The following is a 20,986-nucleotide window of genomic DNA, read 5'->3' on the forward strand; positions in this document are numbered from 1 at the left end:
AGACAAACACCATCACTCTGAACATCCCCCTCCTCCTCCTTCTTCCCCCTACTTTATATACTGAGCATGATGTCATATGGTATGGAATATCCCTTTGCTCAGTTTGGGTCGCCTCTCCCAGCTGTATCTTCTCCCAGCTTCCCATGCACACCCAACTTCCTTGCCAGTGTGGCAGTATGGAAAGCAGAAAAGGCCTTGGCTCTGTGTAACCACTGCTTAGCAAAAATATCTCTGTAGTATCAACCCTGTGTTCAGCACAAATCCAAAACACAGCCCCATACAAGCCACTGTGAAAAAAATTAACTATACCCTAGCCAAAACCATCACAAGATGTATACTAAAAGGAGTCAGAAACTGTGCTAGAATTCAGGCTTTGAAAGATGAGTTCTGTCAAGTCTTGCTGCAGCATTTTTAAATATTAACATCCCCTCGGTACAAAGCATCACCATCCTTCCCTTGGTGAATGAAACAGCAGCATGTGCCCTTGTATCAGCTGTAGTTCAGAGTCTGGCATGACTTGCTTTGAAATGCCAAAGAAGGTAAAAGCTTGCACAAAGCCAGGCTGTGAATCAGAGCAGTTGAGACATGGATCGCTCCTCCCAGTCTGCTATGAAAACAGTCTTCTCCAACAGAGGAGTGGTGAATAACTGAGACTAATAAAGTTTTAAACCACTCAAACAGTTTAGTGAGTGTTAGCTAGAGCCTTGAGAATTGGAATCAAATACTTGATGCTTTCCTGAATTATGAAATCCTCACGTGACCTCTTTTCACCTTGTTTTTCTCCATCCACAGTAGTGGTGTTTTATCCTATACCTGATAAGAGATCTCAGAGATCATTCAGGATTATCCAGCATAGTGATAACAGATCTGCTGCAGATTAATATAGCCTCAAAAATGTTATTGTTGCTATCAAGAAATACTAAAATTATATCCGCTCTAAAAAAAAATTAGATTCCTTCTCTGCAGAATAATTTACCTTGTTCTCCTAACTAGATTTCCCTACCTTGCAAGGCAGTACCGTTCTTTTTGCATTCACTTGCAAGCAATGATGGCCACAGAGCTTCAAATGCAGAAACTACAAACAGTATTCATTCACATACAGATGGGCAAAGTCAGTCACTGAAAACGCTCAAGGGGCAAAGACAACCCTGCCAATGCCCAGGGAGCTACTAAACTTATGTTCCAGGCCATGGATATTAGGATGTGCAGGTATTTTGTTCTGAGTGACCCTCCGTATTATAGGAAGCTCCAAATTCTAGGAGCTGCTTACAGTCAACATCCTGTGGGGCCAAAGACCTGATCCCTTTGACCCCCAAAGCAGGGAAAGAGTTACATCTTCTCTCCACAAAGCCAATAAAAACCTCTCTTGATTATAATTTAGATAAGAGCCACTGGATTGAATAATAATATCTGAAACTCCCCTGGCTGTTTCACCTTGAGACGTCCATCACTGGGTTAAACATGATGCTAATTGCATTTGGATTGATTAATTTCTCTCACTCCTGTCTATTCGAATAATGCTTAACAAAATAATCACAGCACCCAGAGCCAAATCTTCTCCGTCAAAGGAATGAAGCCATCAGAACCAGCAGAGATGAAAGAAATGAAGATGACCCGTAATTACTGCTACGGTGATATCATTACCATATTATAGAAAATGAGTGTACGTGGGGGGAGCGGGGGCTGCGATTATTATTTATTTTTTAATGGAACCTCACATCCCAAGAATACAGATCTGACACAGTGGAGCATACAGAAATACAGAACTACAAAATTATTGTGTATTAAATTGCAAAATACAGTGAACACTGGGACTCTAGATACATCAAGTGTCCTGTACTGTGAGCTGCTGTTTATTCACTTCACTATTTTTTCATTGCAATAATACTCTGTGTATGACTAGCATAGAGATTTAAGATGTCTCCCTTCCCAAAAAGATCAAGTGCCTATAGCAGAACTCACCTATAACCTTGTGCTAAAGTCATTCTCTTTTAATATCATTACAAGTTATCTCACTTTCAATGCTGGCATACAGATTTTTAAACCTGAAGACCTAATTTGATGCTCAAATACATGCTATCATGCAAGAAATTTTTATTCTTAAATGCTGATTCCTATCTGAAGGCAGTTATAAATTACATCTCCAGCTACATCAGATCACTTCCAACCATTCAATATGCTGGTTCTGTAAAGATATCAAATGTATCAAGTCTGGAAGAATTTAAAGCAGGATTGGAAAAAAAAAAACAAAACAACAAACCCACACAAAAACCCCAAAACAACCAAACCCACAATCCTAGCATACAAACTGAAGGCCTTCTGCTCCCTTTATTTTCCAAAACACACTCCCAAAGCCCCTCTCATTTGAGAAACAAATAGGTTGGCAATTGTGTAAGATCTACAGACACCTGTGCACTGCAATTCTAATTGTGGTTTATACAGTTCACTTCTCTCAGTGCTCCTTATGTCTGCCCCCTAGTCTCAGACCAAAGACAAAAAAACTACACACAACTAGCAGCTTAAAATATTTATTCTGGACTAAAGCCAAGGTCAAATACACAGGAAAATTGCACACGCCAAAAATGTCAAGACCTAAGACCAGGCACTGACTCATGAAGCTAATTAAACACCAAAAAATGATGTTCAAGTATTTCGTAAGGCTAAAAAAAAAGATAGAGTTAATACTTCTGATATCAAAAGCAGTAAGAAAGGTGATTTTATATCAAAGTTGAGGATATTTTCAAATATACCTGAAAGATACTTTACTAGCACAAGTTATCACTGGAACAGCTACAGCTTAGGAGAGTTCTGACCACCAAATCCCACAGATGTCGGAGGGAAACAGCAGGATAGAAATGGGGCATGTTTTTACAAGAAGCACTCTAAATGGTCTTTTTCTACCTGCTTGTACCAAAAGGAAAATAATCTCTTCCTGGCTTCCAACACCTGCAGTGGATCAAGAGTTCTTGATAATTTAGGCTTTCTCACAACAGTATCTAAAAGAATAATCTTCTTTATGGAGCAGTGTGGAGAAATGAGATCAAAACTGCTTGCTGAAGAACTCTTGGGCATAAAACACAGGAAGAGGCTCAGCAGAGAGCTCTGCGTTAAATATACGCACATAGCCATGTATGAAAGGTTTCTGGAGGTGAATGGGCCCTTCCCAGAAGGCACACGGGCAGAAGAGCTGCCCATGCTCCCATAACACAGTGCACCAGGATGCAGTGCCCCTGCCTATGCTGGGGAGCAGGTATTTAGTGGCTGGGAACAGAGCAGGAGAACCGTGAAAGTAACAATTTTTTTCAAGTTTTATCAGTGGCCAGGGCATGGAGGCCACGGCCAAATCTGAGCACAGGGGCCAATAGAAACAAAGGGATTAAGAGTTATTAGGAGTGGAGAGAATTACATATTTACAGTACAGTTACTGAAAAATAATCGTGTAATGATTATGTAAGTCCCTATATTCCTTTTGGCTAATAACACTAGGATACAAGCTGTATGGTTATGCAAGCCAGGGCACACAAATCCAATCAGAAGACATTAAGGCATGTTTATGGGGAGGTTTGCAGCTCTGGATCAAGAACAGTACAGCTGCCTTGACCTCCAAAATGTAGAAACAGGCCCCTGTCAGGAAGTTAGCTAATGGCATGGGCTGTGAAAAAGAACTGCATTTTTTAATTTAACATCTGTCAACAAACTTCATGTGAAGAGACACCTAGATGAAAGAAGGTCGTAATATGGCAGTCTATTTATTTGTCCAGAAGCATGTCTTTATTTTAAAAAGTAGACTAAGTCTTTAAAATGTTTTCTAATCCCAAGATTCCTTATTGAAACATTTTTCCATTTAGATGACAGCAGCCCTTAACAAAACAATGAATTATCAATATTGAAGGTCTCTATGAAAGGAAGATTCAGGGTTGTCTCTGTGAAAAGAAGACTCATGAGTTTTGACTGAAAAATATTATTTGACTTACACATGATTTAAACCAAGTTCCTTTTGCCATTAGTATGACACAACATATTAAATTAGACAGAGGACTTCCATGATTTACAAAAATCCAAGTAAAAAGTTTGTATGGTCAAAATAAGAAAATTATTGAAATCTCAGTGTTCCAAGGTCAAAGTCTCAACCTCAGTTAAAAAACGAATTACAGAAAAGCAGCAATTATGCAGTTTGTGGGCTGCAGAAGACAAACCTTCTCAACTGCCTTCACCATTTTATTCTTCCTTTCACATGAATCAAAGGTGCTTTACTTAATGACTACCCTTATTCCTTTCCTCATCTTTCCCAGTGCTTTACTGCAGCATTTTAAGTTATACTGCTGATCAGTTTCATGCACTCTGCCCACCTCCTCTTTCTGAGCAATCCTCTGAGCTGAGGAGTATTTGAGAGACCAGAAGAGGATTAAGGGAATTCAGAACCATCTTTACCAACCCCAAGTTCTTCACAAGACATTTGAGGAAATGCACTGATTTAGAAATGTTACAGTTTTTCCAAATGCTACTAGAGTCAAGTTTGAATGAATAGAGAAAAAATGTTGTTACTTGGAGAAACTATACCTAATGACTAGTGTTAATCTGATCTACCTGGTAACAAAATTGTAATACCACTCAGGTCTGTTTGGAATGGGTATTAAAACAAACAATGTACGTTCTGCTAGTTATTACAATTTAGGTGTTAATGAGCTTAAAGGAAGGAAGGTAAGCCTCAGCTGTAAAAGCAGATGTAAAAGATGCACCCAAAAATACATCCTTCCAGACCCACAAGGAAATGTGGGAACATTTTTCATAAACACCCTCACACTTCTAGTATCAATGGCTTTTGAAGAAAAGCTTAAGAATACAAGAAATATGGAGGTATTGGAGTCTGCAGATATGTCCTGAGAGTAGAGACCAGAAGAAACTCCAGCTTTTTGAAACCCAGAAATAAAGCCAAAACAAATAAAACAACATTATTTTTTTGCTCCAGAAAGTCTACTGAGAGTAGTCCAGTAAGCTTTGGTACCCTTGCTTCCAAAAATCTCTTCATGTTTATTCATAGTCCATGCACACCACTGGTCTGAGTCCATGTCTACTATTACTTCTCTTGTGAAAGCTGAATACAGTGACACTGCTATCTTTTAATAAGCAGAGGAGTATTCTTCATCCATTACTAGAAACAAGAAACAGAGGCACTGCAGCAAAGCAGATGGCAAACCATCTACAAGACAGTTTAGAAAGCAAAGCAGAAGGTGGTGATGGCCACGAGGAGTCTCCATAGATTTGGTGACTGGAAAGACTGCTCTGAGGGTTGAGGGGCACTGCAAAAAAACTTCCAAAACTTTCGAAGTCAGGAGAACTCTGAAGACTCCATGATCCAGTGACAGTGGGATTATCAGACACATTTAGAGGTAGAAAGGCATAGCAGAGTAGAAGTATAAATAAGTGGAAGATATAAGAAAAAAGTGATTAGTGAAGAAAATTTGATCTACCAAACAAGAACAGATCAAATGAAAAGGTATACAGTACAGTGTCATATGAGGAAAATTATACAGCTACAGACAATCACTCAGATTTGATAGAACCTTGGCAGGTCTCCAGATAACCTTCTGTTCAAAACAGACAGGTTGCTCAAGGCTTTATCTAATCAAGTCATAAAAACATCCATGGATAGAGACTGCACAACTTCTCTTGGCAATCCTTCCAATACTTGACTGCTCCACACTGAAAAAGTTTTCTCTTGAATCAAGTCAGAAACCTTCTTGCTTTAATTTATGATTGTTGTCTCTTGTCCTCCCACCAAATAACCTCCTTGCAGGTTCTAGCAGGCAGCTATCAGGTCCCTGTGGGGTCACCTCTTCTCCATGCTGAACAGGCCCCATTCCCTTGGCTTCTGTTCACTGGACAAGTGCCCCAGCTCCTGATCATCTTGATGGCCCTCCACTGAACGCACTCCAGTTTACCAATGTCTTCTTTCCTGCTGGGGCACAGAGGACATCACTGGATGTGGCACTGCAGATGCAGTCTAATGACTGTTGAGTAGAGGTGGATCATCACGGCCTTTGATCTACTGCCCATGTTCAAATCAGCAGATGTACATGCAATCCCACATTCCTTTCACATAGATTACTTACTTGCTGTATTCCTTTTCAACACTGTTTCCTAGCCTTTAACCTTCTACCTACTCACTGCTTTGCTTGTTGTTCCAGGAAACCCAAGCACCACAGTCAAGAGTGAGGGCATTTTATGCCCTAAGACAGGGAAGGAACTGTCTGTTCCTTTAACTTTTCGATGCATATGTTAGTAAACACAAATTTTAAGCCTTTTTTTTTTAAATTAATATGCTCTCCATTTTCAAGTAAGTTGGCTACTAGACATGAAAATCTAGAGGCAACCCAGAGAACTATCTGCTGAAAACCAGATGAGAGCTTAGTCTGCTGTCTGCTACCCAGAAACATCCATCGCCCATCCCTTTTCTGTTGGGATTTGTGTTGAATGACGTCCTCTGCAGGTTAACAATTAGTTTTTAGCATAAGAGTCCTGTGTCATCATTGTCATCTCCCCAGGGACTGAAACAGGCTGAGTGATTTTTAGATTATATGTTCTGATAAGACACAGGCTCCTGACTCTGTGCTTGTGCCACGCAGGCCACCTGCTCTGTGGAGCTGCCACTGGGGACACGGTCGAACAGGTTTAATAATGGTGTTCTCTCTAGAGATGTAACTCAGAGCATGCTCAGAATTTACATTCTATATCACTGACTAAAATCTTGTACATAAAATCCTATAAATAAATAGGATCTAAGACTAGTTGCTAAAAAAAGACTATAGAAATGTTAATTCCTGTTAAACAAGAATCTGTCCCGTCTGTAGTCATAAAAACTATATGAGCACAGGAGTTGATAGAGCAGGGCAGATCCATAATCTACCCGGTAACATATCCTGTTTGACTTCACCCAAGATCAGAAGCATCACAGGAAAAGATAAAGCAATGAAACACATTATTAAGACATATGGAATGATTCTTTCTGAAAGATTCCTCCTCTTCTTAAGTGCTTGCTTTATATCCTGAAGCAGCTGGTATTTTCTACTTCATTTTAGATTTTATTCTGCTCTAACTAGAAATGTTCTCATCATCCATTTAATTGCCTGATTTCCTTTCAATAGCTGCTAAGTACTTGGTCTAAAAGAAAAAAATAATCCCAGTGTGGCAGAAAGTTCCACATCAAATTATTCATTATGTAAAAAGCATTCCTTTTTGCTACTTTTAATCTGACTAGCTTCCATTACTTGTTTTCTGAATTTCCTCCACTCATTCTTTTCAGGGTTGTGAGTCAATAGGAATTTGCAAATTACCTTCTCAGTTGTAGAGATGTAAAATAACAACTGTGCTACCTTGCAAAGTCAAAGAGATCTTCCTTTCCCCCCACATTATCATGAAGAAAACTCTTGATTCATAAGCAGTTCTCTAGAAGTCAATGGTGTATTTTACACTATCTCAAAATTATTCCTATCGAAAGACTGCCTGAAGTGACAGTATCTGAAGTTACAGCACAGAGAATGAGAATTCCTTCCTTCCTGGGAAAAGATTGTTAGACCTTATGCAGAAACACAATTATTAAATTCAAGCAGAAGAGGTGGGAAGCAGTATAATAATTTGCTGTGACTTGGAGATTCACTCAAACCTGAAGACATACAGGCATACAGCAATCTGCCTGGCTTCATCATGGGGACTGTGCTCCCACTTGCCTATTCTGGACCATCCCAGGAGCTCAGGAGGTTTGAGGGGCACATGCAAAACATGGTTAAATGCTGCCACATCCACCAACTGCACCAAAACTCCAATCACTTTGAGTAAATTCTCCAGCAAGTTCAGATGAATTTGTCATGAAAATTCTGCCAAACAGCAAGTTTTTAATTCTGAAACACAAAAATCATATGAAAAGAATCAACATACAGAACAACAAAGAAAAAACATGAAGAGAAAGAGAAATGGAGAAATGGTTTGATACAATACTGAAGTGTGTGTAGAAATTTATGGAGATCTTGACAACAGTCAAAATAAATGACTTGCTCCATCTTTGCATGCGGAACAAGATTTGTCAAGATCAGACGAAAAGATTCTAGAAAAGGTAATACTATACGAATTTGAATAAGAGTTGTGTGGGTAGGTAGGAAAGAGTTTTTTCCACAGGTGTTATATCAAAAAATGGATGAAGATTTAGATTATAGTTTGGATGCCTAGACTTACTGAAGAGTGAAACATTATACCTGGCCACAAGGGATAAGTGAGCAACAGAACAGCAGCAGTGTTCACAGCCATCGAAAGAAGGATCCCAGACAATTTGTCTGACACAGGAGGAGGAGAAAGTAAAAAGCTCCAGTTTCAACATATACTCAGGTGCTCACATATAAGGGAAACAAAGGGACTGCTAGGAAACATTTTTAATCCTCTAGGTTCTAGAAAGGTAGCAATGTTCATTCGCTCCCAATGTGCTCTAAATACTCTGAAATGTGTATGTTGCTAACTTACAGTCACAATACAGAACAATATACAAACATATGAGGCAAACAAAGCCATGCTACATAGTTCAGCCATGGGCATTCACACTAACTCCATGTGATGGTTTTATTTCATGTACATAAATTTCATCATGTTTTTCAAATTATTTGGCTGCTCAGGAGTAATAAACACTACCTTGCATGAGCACCGTAATGCTTGTACAGAAATTATATTACCAGCATTATCTACTGAAAAGAGAACAAAGATAAAAGAATATTGTAAAGACAGGAAACAAAGATTAAGTGTTACAGAACTGATGTTCTCTTCATTCATAGTACAGATTTTTCACTTCTCAGTTTGATTGCCATAATCAGTTACCATTTGAATCACTACACCACAGCTACATCCCAGTATCCTCATGATTTAGTTAGAAGCAAGTGATACCCACTCTAAATATCACCAACATTTGCAATTTCTCCTTCTCCCAGCGACCCACATGCAAAGAGCCTATAAACTCCTACTGTCATCAGCCTAAGAAATGCCCTTGACTAGGACAGATGTTGCCATGGGCTTGAAGAACTTGTACCCTCTCTAGGAATCCAGCAGCAGGTATTTTGTTTTATGCAGTAGGCAGGGGGCACTCAAAATCCTCATCAGGAAGTGATCTGCAGCTATGCACCAAAGGGAAGAGGTCTGGCCTGCAGGATTTCAGATTTCATTTAAGGCAGTGCTAAGCAAGAAGAGAGAGCAGAAGGTACATTTTCAATGCCATCTGCTGGATAAGACAGACAACTCTAATAAAGACAAAAACCCGCTGTTTTCCATCTATCATCAACTCTTACCAAGGTTGGCTTGATCTTGAGGAACAAATTTCTGACTTTTGTGAATTATAACTTATATTCTGGTCAATCAAATTGCAAAGCTTCATTAAATGTGCCCCAACGGTTTGCAGAAATCATTAACACTATGGACATCATAGTGTAATTTCTCACATAGGACACCACTGTCATCATTCTCATAAAGAACACATTCCTCTTGTGATAGTGTTACCAAAGCACTTCTGAAGACTCTGATGGAATGACCCTCTTGCTCTATCATGCCATTTAGACAGCCTATTGGATCACCTAAATTCGGTAAAAAAACGAGGGATTGACATGAAATGAAGTCTGGCATGAGATTGATATAATTCATATAAGAGATGCAGGAACAGATTGCACTCCTAGGTCCTCAAATACAAAAATCGTACTTGCTGACGTGAAAAAACAACAATTGTTAATAAACAGATATTCTACTCTTCAACACTCCATATGGCAGTCTGATGGATTAAACACCAGCAGAGTGTTGATCACTCTAAAAGCTCATATTGAGATGATCTGGAAAATCTGTCTATCTACAATTTACGAATTCTGGTTAATTTAATTAAAATGCTGCATCACTAAGTGCCTTAATATGGGGAAAGCCATAAGCTTGTGAGGTTCCTGGCACATGCCTGCCTTCAGAAGAAGCTACAGAACAAATTAGCAAGAGTCTCCTTTGGGAGACACAATTTGGGATACACAAAAGAAGACTCCTGAGCTAGAAAATCTAAGTGTACATGTAGGGAAGAAGAGAGCAGAAAAATCTCCAAAATAGGCCAAGGGACAAGTGATACAATAAGGATAAGGATGCCAGTAGTGTAACGAAAAAAGGACATAGGCTGTCGAGGTACTGGTGACCTCTTTGAAAGGGGCCAGCTCAGGTTAAAGGAAATTGGATGTGCTATAAATAGCAGACTGAGAAATGGAGACAGAGTGGTAGGGTTCAGGAGAGGAACTGTCCCCTTGCAAGGGAACGAAGGCCAGGAAGTCCCAAGAAAGAAGGAGCCTGTGATCCACATGCTTGGCCAAAGGTAAACCCAACGGTGTCATCTACCTTTACCAAGGGAGCCTTGAGATCTGGCTTCTTCAACTGAGACAGGCTACGGCAAATCAATTACCGCAATTTAGCTAAGGGGTGGTACCTGTTCAGTTTCAATTTGGTGTCAACACCATGAAAGAGAATCCTTGAGGATAAGCCAGCTTAGAAAATTTTTTCCTTTCTAGATGCATGGTTGGATGAAGGAATACAGACATTCTCAACCCAAAACCCCTCACTTTGTCACAAAAGACAAGTGAGTAAACTGCTGGGATGTGGAAGCAGATGACAATTTGAAAAACAAAAACCTTTTCCATGTCTGCAGCAGTTCTGAGTTAATGGGAGCCAAAACATTCCCAGTACGCTCACTACCATCTCTGGAATGGAGCCATGTATGTTAATACTTTTCTTACATTTAATAATATCTACTTTTGTTCTTCCTAAACAAAAAATGACAATGTTGGGTTCACTTCTTCACAGCTAAAGCTGAGGATGAAGCATCGAGAGTTTTCCAGGCACAACTACTAAAATTTGAGAGGAGTTCGAAAAAGAGAAAGTGGTGTTATTAGGGAGATGTCATGGAAGAACAGACAAAAATCCCCATGTTACTAGTGTCTCAGTCCGCTGTAATTCAGCAAAGTATAAATCCTTTTTTCCTATTTCCATTCTCAAAACTATCTAGAGTAAGGAGAAAAATTCTAGATGGAAGGAACAGCAGTAATCCCCAGAAACACATTAGTTTAGGCTCATTTCTTGTTCTGAAACATTAAACAGAAACAATTTTGGATTTTGTTCTATAGAATGATCATCTTAATTGGAAAAATACGAGCAGTCTTTCTAATCTGGTAATTGATACCCTATTTGTATAGGCAGATGAGGTTCTGCTTGCAAAAACGAAGAGGATCTGTTGACTTTCTGCAATAGAGGATAGGGAATGCAAAGTTGTGAAGAAGGTCTGGTTGTGTTCTATGTCTAGCACAATATCATAAAGAAACATTGTCACCTTAAAGGCCACTTCAGCTGTTTCCACAATTCACTGTATGACAAAAAAGAATACTGAACTTTTACAATGCACACCCCTATACTAATCTTTTCCATAAGAGTAGAATTCAAAAAAACTATCTGAGAGTAAATAAAAACCAAAGCCATGTGCCTAGAAAATAAAGCCCATTTTAAAAAAGCTCAATCTCATTTACATTTCACTCTCCAATATCATCTCCATGCTTCCTCTAGACTATTTCCAACCACTTTTAGAACATGCGACTGAGCATGCTGGAGCCAAAGTTAATTATTTCCATATCAAATACAAGAGTACTGATCTTCTATACTATCACAAGCATAAGAGCCAATAAAAAGTGCCCGAGACAGAAAGCAAGGTAGGAAAATAATCTTCCTTCCCCTAAGTCTTCCCTGCTTCAGAGAAACCAAGCAGGCTGGTTTCAAAACAAGAGCAAGTGATAGAACCAAACAAAAGCAGATCTGAAAGGTGAGCAAACCCCACAAGCCACACAGTCATTATTACTGTGTCGACAGCACACTTGTTAAAAATGTATATTTTAATTTTCTGTATTGCTAAAGGTCCCAATTTGCCCAGGGATCTAGCTAAGCTGCCATTTTCTACCACGACATAGTCTAATCTTTATTTAATGGATTTAGCATCTATCTTCACTAGAGTGGTCTCTAAGGGAAAGGGGAGGGGAGTATGAAGGGGCATGAAGAGATGATCAGATCCCCCCTCTCCTTCATCCATCCGGCGCTCATGTTTGTGTTCAAAATTCAATTACCTCCTTATTGATACTTCACAGAGATATTTAAGCTGCAAACATGAAGCCCTGATTTCCCAGGGGGCCATGCCCCTCTCTATTTCACTGCTCTGCTTCCCCCAGGGTGAATTCCTGAGGCGTCCATATTAATAGGTAATCAGTCACAATTCATTTATTAAACAGCTAGCAAGGTTTATCAGCCTGCTCTGATTAGCCAGAAGAAGCCACTGAATTCCTAATTTATTTATGGAAATGTAAGTGTCTTTTTGAATTCCATTCATGAAGACAGGGGTGCTGTGGGTCTGGCACACTGAATTCTAACAGGGAAGCAGCAGGCAACCTGGAGACCGAGGACTTTGCAACTTCAGCCTGGGAAATGCACTACGGTGACCCCAGTGTGATCAATAGATTCAGGGCCAGAACCTCAGACAAGGATTCACAAGCCAGCTCGTCAGAGAGTAGGCACTGCCACCCACTGCAACTAGAGAATTATTATCCCAGTGGCTCAGTGGGCGGAATGGTTGGAAGAAGTTCACCAAACTGACACTGAGCTGTAATGTGATGAAACTAGGTCAAAATAATAAAGAAAAAAAATAGAAGCATTTTTAGAAGTTCCAATAAAACATTTAGAACAGCGCTGAAAACAACTTCAAGATAACACTAATATATGTATTTACATGTAAAGTTCAGCTTTTTGAAAACTGTAGACTGGTACAACCTTTACATTATTTCTGCTATAGTCATTTCAACTAAACTAGTTTTAAAATGGAACACCACTACTGTACTTTCAAACTAAGACACGGAAGCTCAGTGATACTGCTGGATTACCAGAAAGTGAAAATGGCTAAAAACAATAAAAAAAGTAATTTCTCTATTGTTGTAAACAGAGACATGGAATACTCAGTAAAAAGCAGACCTTGAAGTGAAAAGACTTATACATGCACTTGATACATCTTAAGGCAATTACAATACAGCTTCATATAATATAAAACTTATATACACAGGCCTTTGAAGGTTCAAGGCTACCACTGGTGAAAAACTTTTTATCTCTGTCAGCTGTGTAATGATCTCCAAAAGTCATATTCACCTGAATTTTACCCACCATAGTTACTTAATCAGGAAACAACTAGGAATGGAAGACTATAAAAATGTTTTTCTTCTCAATGCAAATTTGAGCCAAGTAACTTTCACAGTATCCTCCTCTGCAGTTAGTGACTTTCCTGAATAGCTCTACAGGGAAGTAAACATAGGTAAATATAGGGATTGTATTTTCAAATCCTCTGAACAAGGATAATCAAGCAGATGCAGTAGCCAAAAGTGTATTTTCGATTAATTTTTTCCTAAATTATTTAGATCTCAAAACTGACAGGATTTAACAATATAGAGTGTTATATGAAATACAGACAGAGGTATGTTTAAACATATTAAGAGCATTTCTCTTAACACTAATTCTGAGACACTGCTTTGAGACATTGTGTTCAGCTACTTCAGTATTCTGATCTGATTATTAACTGACTACTAAAGCATTCAAAACTAACAAATCAAAGCATAAAGAAAGAGTATGCAGATGCCACTCCACAATACTGTATTTCACAAAAATTATTTCAGTTCAATCACGGTTACTTGAAAATATATTTCAAAAAACAATCATATGTGGTTTAAAACTGGCTACACCTACACTCTGAATTTACAAGCACAAGTGCACTAGTTACATAAAAGGTTTTAATTTGCTTAAGATTTTGTTAAGCAAAAATTGCACTAGTGCATTAAAACCAGTATAAAATCCCTACTTCAACTAAACTAGTACAACCCACAATCTAAATACAAAATATATGATTTCCTCTCAAATTACAGTGGTCAGACATGAAAAGATATAGTACATGCAATAAATACATCTGAAATGCTAGGAGGAATGAGTGTTTCAATTCATCTAAGACCAGAACCTGTATGTTGCAAGTGTCTGAAGTCAGGAATGGTATGGGGAAATGAATTCTGGAAGAAGCATCTTTTCAATGCTTGCAAAAGGAATCAATAGCTTAATTGTTATTAGTTTGTGTTTCACGCAGTTAAGAGTGATTCAGTGTGTTTTTCCTACTATGAAATGTAGTTTCCAGAAGAAGGAAAAAGACACATAGTTTACATGAAAGGTTTCTCAATACCTTTCCTCTACTGTATAAGAAGGATTTCCACAATGGCACAACAGGCAGACATCACAGGATTTTACAACAGACCCAAACATCTAATCGAGATGTGGCTCTCAACAGCCAGTTTCTCCAGCCCTCATTGCTTAGGGAACTGCAAATGCTACCCATGAAAATAAAACCTGTTCCTTTCCTGAGTCTAGCCATACTTCACCTTTTCCCCCTTCAGCAGTAAATTCACAATGGTGATTTCAAATGAGAGCTTTGCAGAATACACAAGACAGAACTCACCACGGAGCAGGTAAAGAAGGACACTCATGCATGTTTTCACTGGGAAGCTCACTGAGCATCAAACTCAATGTTATTTTCATTCCCTCAACACATAAGCTCCTCATCACACAGAAAACTGCAGCACTGTCCATAACTGACGTCCAAACCCAAATATTGGGTTTGCTGCCCAAATATTGGAGAATGCTGGAGAACACAAGCTGTAATCATGTTGTAGTTACTCCTAGTCCACACAGATGTTATTTCTAGTCTTGCAGTTTTCACAGATGTTGCTTCTAGTTATTTCTAGTTATCACTGCTTTCAAAACACAACAGAGTGAAAGCAATGTAGCACTGGCTTTCTGAAAACAAAGACAATTGCTCCAGGAGACGCAAAGTGTTGTAATTCATGTTTCTTCCTTGACTTAGTGACGTTAGCATTTGCACTGAAATTATTACACACTGCTGCTCACGTTAGCATATACACACAATGGAAGGCCGGGTTACCTACTCAGCTGCCTTGTATTCTTGCCCACATGTCAACCCCCTCACACATCACCAGCTATCTTCCCAAGCCATCAGCTTCCTTATGCAACATGTATGTCACTACAATACCATGTATATGGAAAAGAACCTACACAATTATAAGAGAATAGAATTTAGAGTTACAACAGAGAACACAATATTACAGTCTTTAACTGCTTGACTCATTTTCAAACTAACCATTTTAAAGTCCATTGTAATGCAATCAAACCTGATACACCCAGTCAAACCCAGTATGCTTCTGCCCACCCACCAAGGCAGAACTGGGATTCATGTCCCTATGTAACACCCAAAGAATTTTAAAATAAAAACCAAAAGTATTACATAGGTACTCCTTTCTTTCTAAATGTCACTTGATACTTGATACTTCCTACACTACTTAAATGCTGTAACTTAAGGGACAGACACTTACATGCAGAGCACAATACAGTTCAGAATAAAAATGAGAATCTCTAATTGACACTGGAGAAAATTAGATTCTAATTGCATATGCTGTATTTTGCTGATGACAATGAGGTTACCATTTGCAAAAAAAGTGTTATGAGTTCCTTAACAACCAACAGGTTATTAAGACCTTTGTCATATAACTCATTAGAAATGTGACATTTCCAACAGCAGAGAGCCCTCTAGAGCTACCATGGGAAAACAGTTCGGCAACTCTCCAAAAGAAGGGCACCAACACCTGAGCTCTTCATGGATTCCCCTTCAGCTACTGACCTGGTTCAGCAGAACAGTGATCAAACCCCAGAATGAAAAAACAGAAGTCACATTTTAATTTGAAGAATATGGGAGCTAATATTTGTTGAATTACCAGTGAACTTGGAAAGCTTCAAAATGTAATAATGAGTTTTGGGGATGTTGTGCGAGGACTTGAAGAGATACTTGTTTGTAATACAGATGTTTTTAAAACATCACCAAATACCTGAAAAGCCAAATTTTACATTACAGTGCATCGTGACACCAAAATAAGTGGCACTTTGTGAAGTTTAAACAATATGTGGATATATGCCTCATAGCACAGAAAGTTCTCCCTATGGAAATGCCCTCTGAATGTAAAATCATTTCTACACAGAAAATATATTCTGCTGAACTTATTATAATAAGGTTTACAAACTTTCACTAAAACAGTATTCAAAACAACACAAAAGTGAAATTTACTTAATTGGTTATTAGATGCCTTTCAATTACCTCCACTCTTGTGCTTGCACTGTAGCAACCAATCATTAAAATTAAATTACAAACTGAAAATCTCTACTTACGCAGCATGGAATTTCCTATTCCCACCTCCCCAATTACCATAAAAGTTTAAGATAAATTACAAGAAAATAACTGAACTATATTCTTTAGCTTTACTGTCAAGACTTACAACTGTGAAAAGCAGTAAACACAACTTTACTACCACCTCATTGTGACCAAAAATTTCAGCAAGAATAAACACATCCATTTTCTCAGAACCAAAACCCACTGAAAGATAATATTTTGGGACTGACTACTGAATTATAGCACACCAACCACAGGTTTGGTTTCACATTTTAAGAGCCTAAGTTAACCACTGAAAGTTATGAGCTTAACTTTCTGCACATTAATTCATCAGGCTTAATTATGATACCAGTTTGTCATGTGCTTAGGGAACAACAATCTCTTGGACACTTTAAAGAATTCACAAACAGCCTTCAAACATGCTTTCATGGGCAAGTATAAAGTAATGTTTTATTACCAAAATAAATTTCTAAGAGCCAACACTTCACCGGAGGGGGGAGGTGAAGAACAAACTTGCAATGAATATGATGAGAAGAGGTAGTATGTCTATTCTGCTGGCAACAGCATTAAGCATCCTTTTTTGATCTCCAGTGAGAACTCAAAAAGCCATAGCAAAACTTTCCTGTACAGACAGAGAAAATTCAACATATCTCAGTACCCCAACAAATTCATCTTAGGACCCTGGAAGTTAGGAGTACAGTTCCTCATTGGGGCTATTTTTATCTCAGGCCCACCGATACACACAACAACGCACTTCTAAAGGAGAAAATTTTCAGAACAAAAATTACTCCATTTTTCATAAATTGGTTACTTCTCTGCCCTAAACCCCCAAAAGCTCATGGACTTAAACTCCAGTTATGTTGGGACACATGGATATGCTACGCTTTTACAAGATTTTTATTCTATCTTAGATTCAGTTTTCAATGCCTAACAAAATGCAATAGCTATCGTTGCTTCCATGCTATTAGTAGCAGTGATCCTTCGATATTCTGAAATAAAGTTATTGTCTTATTTTAGAATCAAGTACAATCTTTGTGCATCAAGAATTGGTACCATAGAAGACAAGGCTTAGATACAGAAAACAAGGCTTAGATATAAAAGAAAAGGTACATTCAGATTAAATTGGTTGTACATGCCTGTGCAGACACCAAGCAGATCCACACCAGGACTGGGGGGAGCAAGAACACAGAGGCATCCTCATTAGAAACATGTCAGGACAGTAAACTACATGTGTAAACCAAGGGTCATAGCAGTCCTCAGCTCCTTTACCCTACCCTCATAAAATGTGTATTTCTACAGGAGATATATGGGAACTAGTTACAAAAGTCACGCAATTAAAAAGCATTGCTGAGGTATTCATGGGACTGTACCAGCCACAAGTGCCTGACAGGTCTGCTCGTGTGCGAGTCCCTGGAGAGCCATCACACTTCAATTACTATCACTAACATTAGTCATTATCAGGCTGGCTCCAGCCCCCAGGGAAGGCAGCTTGTGATGACAATATCCAGCCTCTCCTTGTAAAACAATTCATTAGGCAAAGCGGAACAGCTGGGGCAGCCACGTGGATCTCTGCAGAGTGGCCACCCCACCGGGACCTCCAGCCCCCCTTTTCCTTTTGGACAGGGGCAGCCACCGCCCCCATGACAGCTGTAAAAGCCTCTGGGGACACTTCAGGTTTAATCAGTGCTCCTTATACTCAGGGGAAGCATTTGATTGCAAACTTAAACTAATGGCACTCAGAAGGTTACAACAATCATCAGATAAGAGGCTTTAGGGCATTTTTATCTTGTTCTAATGCTCACAAGTTAATGAGGCAATAAGAGACAGATACTATCAGACTTGGTCTAGCAACATTATACAGATACGATATTCAAAGTTGCGTTACTGGAGATGCAAGAGGAAAGGTGGCAAGTTCATTATTGATCTTACAGAAGACTTCATCCTCAAAACAACCGAAATCACTCAATAAAGAGACAAAATATTTGGCAAATTTTCACATAGCTTTGTATGCACTATCACTGGATCCAAAAGAGAGAAAACTGAAAAGGAATGTAGCAATTGTTCTACCAAATGGGTAAATAATTGCCGGCATTACTATGGATACATACTAATAATTTTTAACCTTTATGCTGCTTGCAAATAGAAATCCTTTGATATCTATAATGTCTGTAAATGGCTGAGAACAGCCTTGCTTTTCTTAGTTATCCTGCCTCAGTCCCAGACTGAAGAGCAGTTGATCCTAGGATCTGTTTCATCATCACATTCTCATTTTACTTCTACTGATGACAGACACAATATTCTACCGATGCCTTCCTGTGGCATATAATAGCAGCAAGCAGGAGGAAACAACAAACAGCATACAGGAAAGGATACTTAACAGTAAAGGCTTTATATGCTGTTTTTAAAATCTGTGATTTTTCTAATGTCTTACAAAAGCAAGTTAACATGAACTCCACCTTCCAGCCACGGAAATAGGACGGGGTACGTAAGAAGGCAAATAAACCAACCAGGTAGAACAGTGGTAGTGTCAGAAACTGAACCAAGTCTCCAAAGTCACACTCTAGTGAGGTTTTCACTAGGATTAGCTGCTGCTCTGCAAATAGGTCCAGCAACCTATACTGGGGAAGAAAATCCTTTTTTCACTCCTGCCAGAAGCCAAAATTGATGGGAAAATATTTCAGACAGAGATGATACAGGGATAATCTTTCCCGTATTTGTAAATACAGAGTAAATGTTCTATTAACACAGAAGAAGAAGAAAAGTTTTAATTGGATAAAGGCATAGACTGCAAAAGATTTTTAAACAATAAATACAGATCAGTTGTAAAGGTTTGAGAGTCCCTGCTAGAGTGTTTCCTGAGATTTGTTTGGTATTTTTGTGTTTTTAAACGACAATGGAAAAATGCACATAACCTTATGCTTGATCAAATTTTTCCCCATCCTCAATTCCTCCACTGACAGTAGTCTACAAGTTATCCTGTCAGAATGAGAGTAGCAAAAAATAGGCTTCTGACAGTATAATGTAAGAATATTTTGTTTGTAGTCATGTTTCTTTCTGTGCCAAACATGTGGCAGGTAGAAATGCTTTAATGTGACAGACCATTCCTTCACTTTGTGGCTAAAAGCTCTTCAGTCAAGCACCATTGACCCTCTACTTGTCTAGACAGATGAAGGTGGTTTCACTGTTCATTTCAACCAAGATACACAAGAACGTCTGTGTATGCTTAGGACCATTCTCTCTCTGCTCAAAGAATTAAACTGAATGGACTGTATCTCCCTATGAAGTAAAATGGGCTCTGCAGCCCACATTGCTCAGACTCATAATCAGCTCTGTGGATGGAAGTATTTGAAAGTCCATTCATCATCCTCCAAAAGCATAAAAGCCATCACTGCAATACAAGAATTCTCAGGTTTGTTGTTCCTAATCAGGCTGCTCACATAGCAGCACATCATGGAGTTCCGCCTGCCTGAACCTCATACGCTGAACCATTTGGTGCTGTGGGGAATGCAAGCTCTGAATGAACTTAGTTCTAGAAAGGATCTCAGAGCACAGAAATATTGAACCACTGGATGGATGATCTAGGCTACAAGGGCTCAGGAGGTCTCCTAGTAAAAGTAGGGTCGATTATGAGGTCAGATCATGTTGCTTAAGGTTTTATTCAGTCAGGTCTGGAAAACCTCGAAGAACAGAGAGTGCACAACCACCCTGGTGACTGCACAATGCGTTCCACAACTTGACTGACCAAAGCAAATATTCCAGATGTCCTCACAAAGCACAAATTAGTGCTCTGAGTAGCATACCAAAAATCCTGCAAAAGTTAATGGTGATGGATCAGACGAATGATCACAGTTTTCAAAGCAGCTTGGTCAGTTAGTCTTCAGATTAATCAGATTTCTCCCTCTTTCCCCACTACCATTGAAAAGGTTCCCTTCTCTTAACCACAGGAAGTATCTAGACCAACCTTCACTCTATCAAAATAAATTCAACAAGTCTTTTCCAGAAAGGATCAAACTATTGCAGCACTTCTTCCTACCATCAACCAAACTATAGGAGCCAAAGAGGACTTTCAGAAGAAACATTTTTAGAAATGAATACCAGGGTATAACTAATGTTTTTTTTTGGGGGGGGTTATTGGTTTGTTTTGGGGGTTTTGTTGTTGTTGTTTGTCATTGGTTTTGTTTGTTGGGGTTGTGGGTTTTTGGGGGGGGGTTGTTGTTTTTGTCTTGTTTTAATAAAGCCACTAATACATTCTGGTTGAAGTACCTTTCAGAGGTACCTTTGTTTTACCAAAATCAGATCCACCAACTAGGTATGGGGGTGTAGATAAAGTGAGAAGGAAGATGAGAGAAAAGGAAAAAAGACATTTCAATAAAGTTCAGATAAAAAGCATCTCATAATAACTCAGCTTCTATTTAGAATGTTGATGCTGCATTGAGCATCACTCACTAAGATCAACAGCAGTTATCTGGCAGCTTTTGGGCCACTTAACATGTGGTCCTTTTAGGAAACTCAATTACCAGAGCTAGATGGGACACTGTCTACCACTGGAAAAACTTCTCTTTGTGCTTCCACCTTCAGGCTCTGGAATAAACCATGCACGGGGAGATGTCATCTTAGTATTTCTAACACTTCTATATC

The 20,986-nt window shown here is 38.9% G+C and overlaps 1 protein-coding gene across 3 annotated transcripts in view; it reads right to left on the reverse strand.

Moving 5' to 3' along the window:
* Window positions 1–20,986, reverse strand: part of LIN52 (lin-52 DREAM MuvB core complex component) — a 56,401-nt gene that overhangs the window by 24,396 nt on the left and 11,019 nt on the right. The window contains exon 6 of one of the 3 annotated variants that reach the window (XM_027637911.1): window positions 5,704–5,956. The exons of the other annotated variants lie outside the window; for them this stretch is intronic. Coding sequence (XP_027493712.1) covers window positions 5,955–5,956 — 2 coding nt within the window. The 3' untranslated portion in view covers window positions 5,704–5,954. Of the gene's footprint in view, window positions 1–5,703; window positions 5,957–20,986 lie in introns of those variants that run through there. 3 annotated transcript variants of the gene reach the window in all.

Source organism: Corapipo altera, unplaced genomic scaffold (assembly GCF_003945725.1).
Source record: "Corapipo altera isolate COAL_440 unplaced genomic scaffold, ASM394572v1 23, whole genome shotgun sequence".
In the NCBI taxonomy this organism is placed as follows: Eukaryota; Metazoa; Chordata; class Aves; order Passeriformes; family Pipridae; genus Corapipo; species Corapipo altera.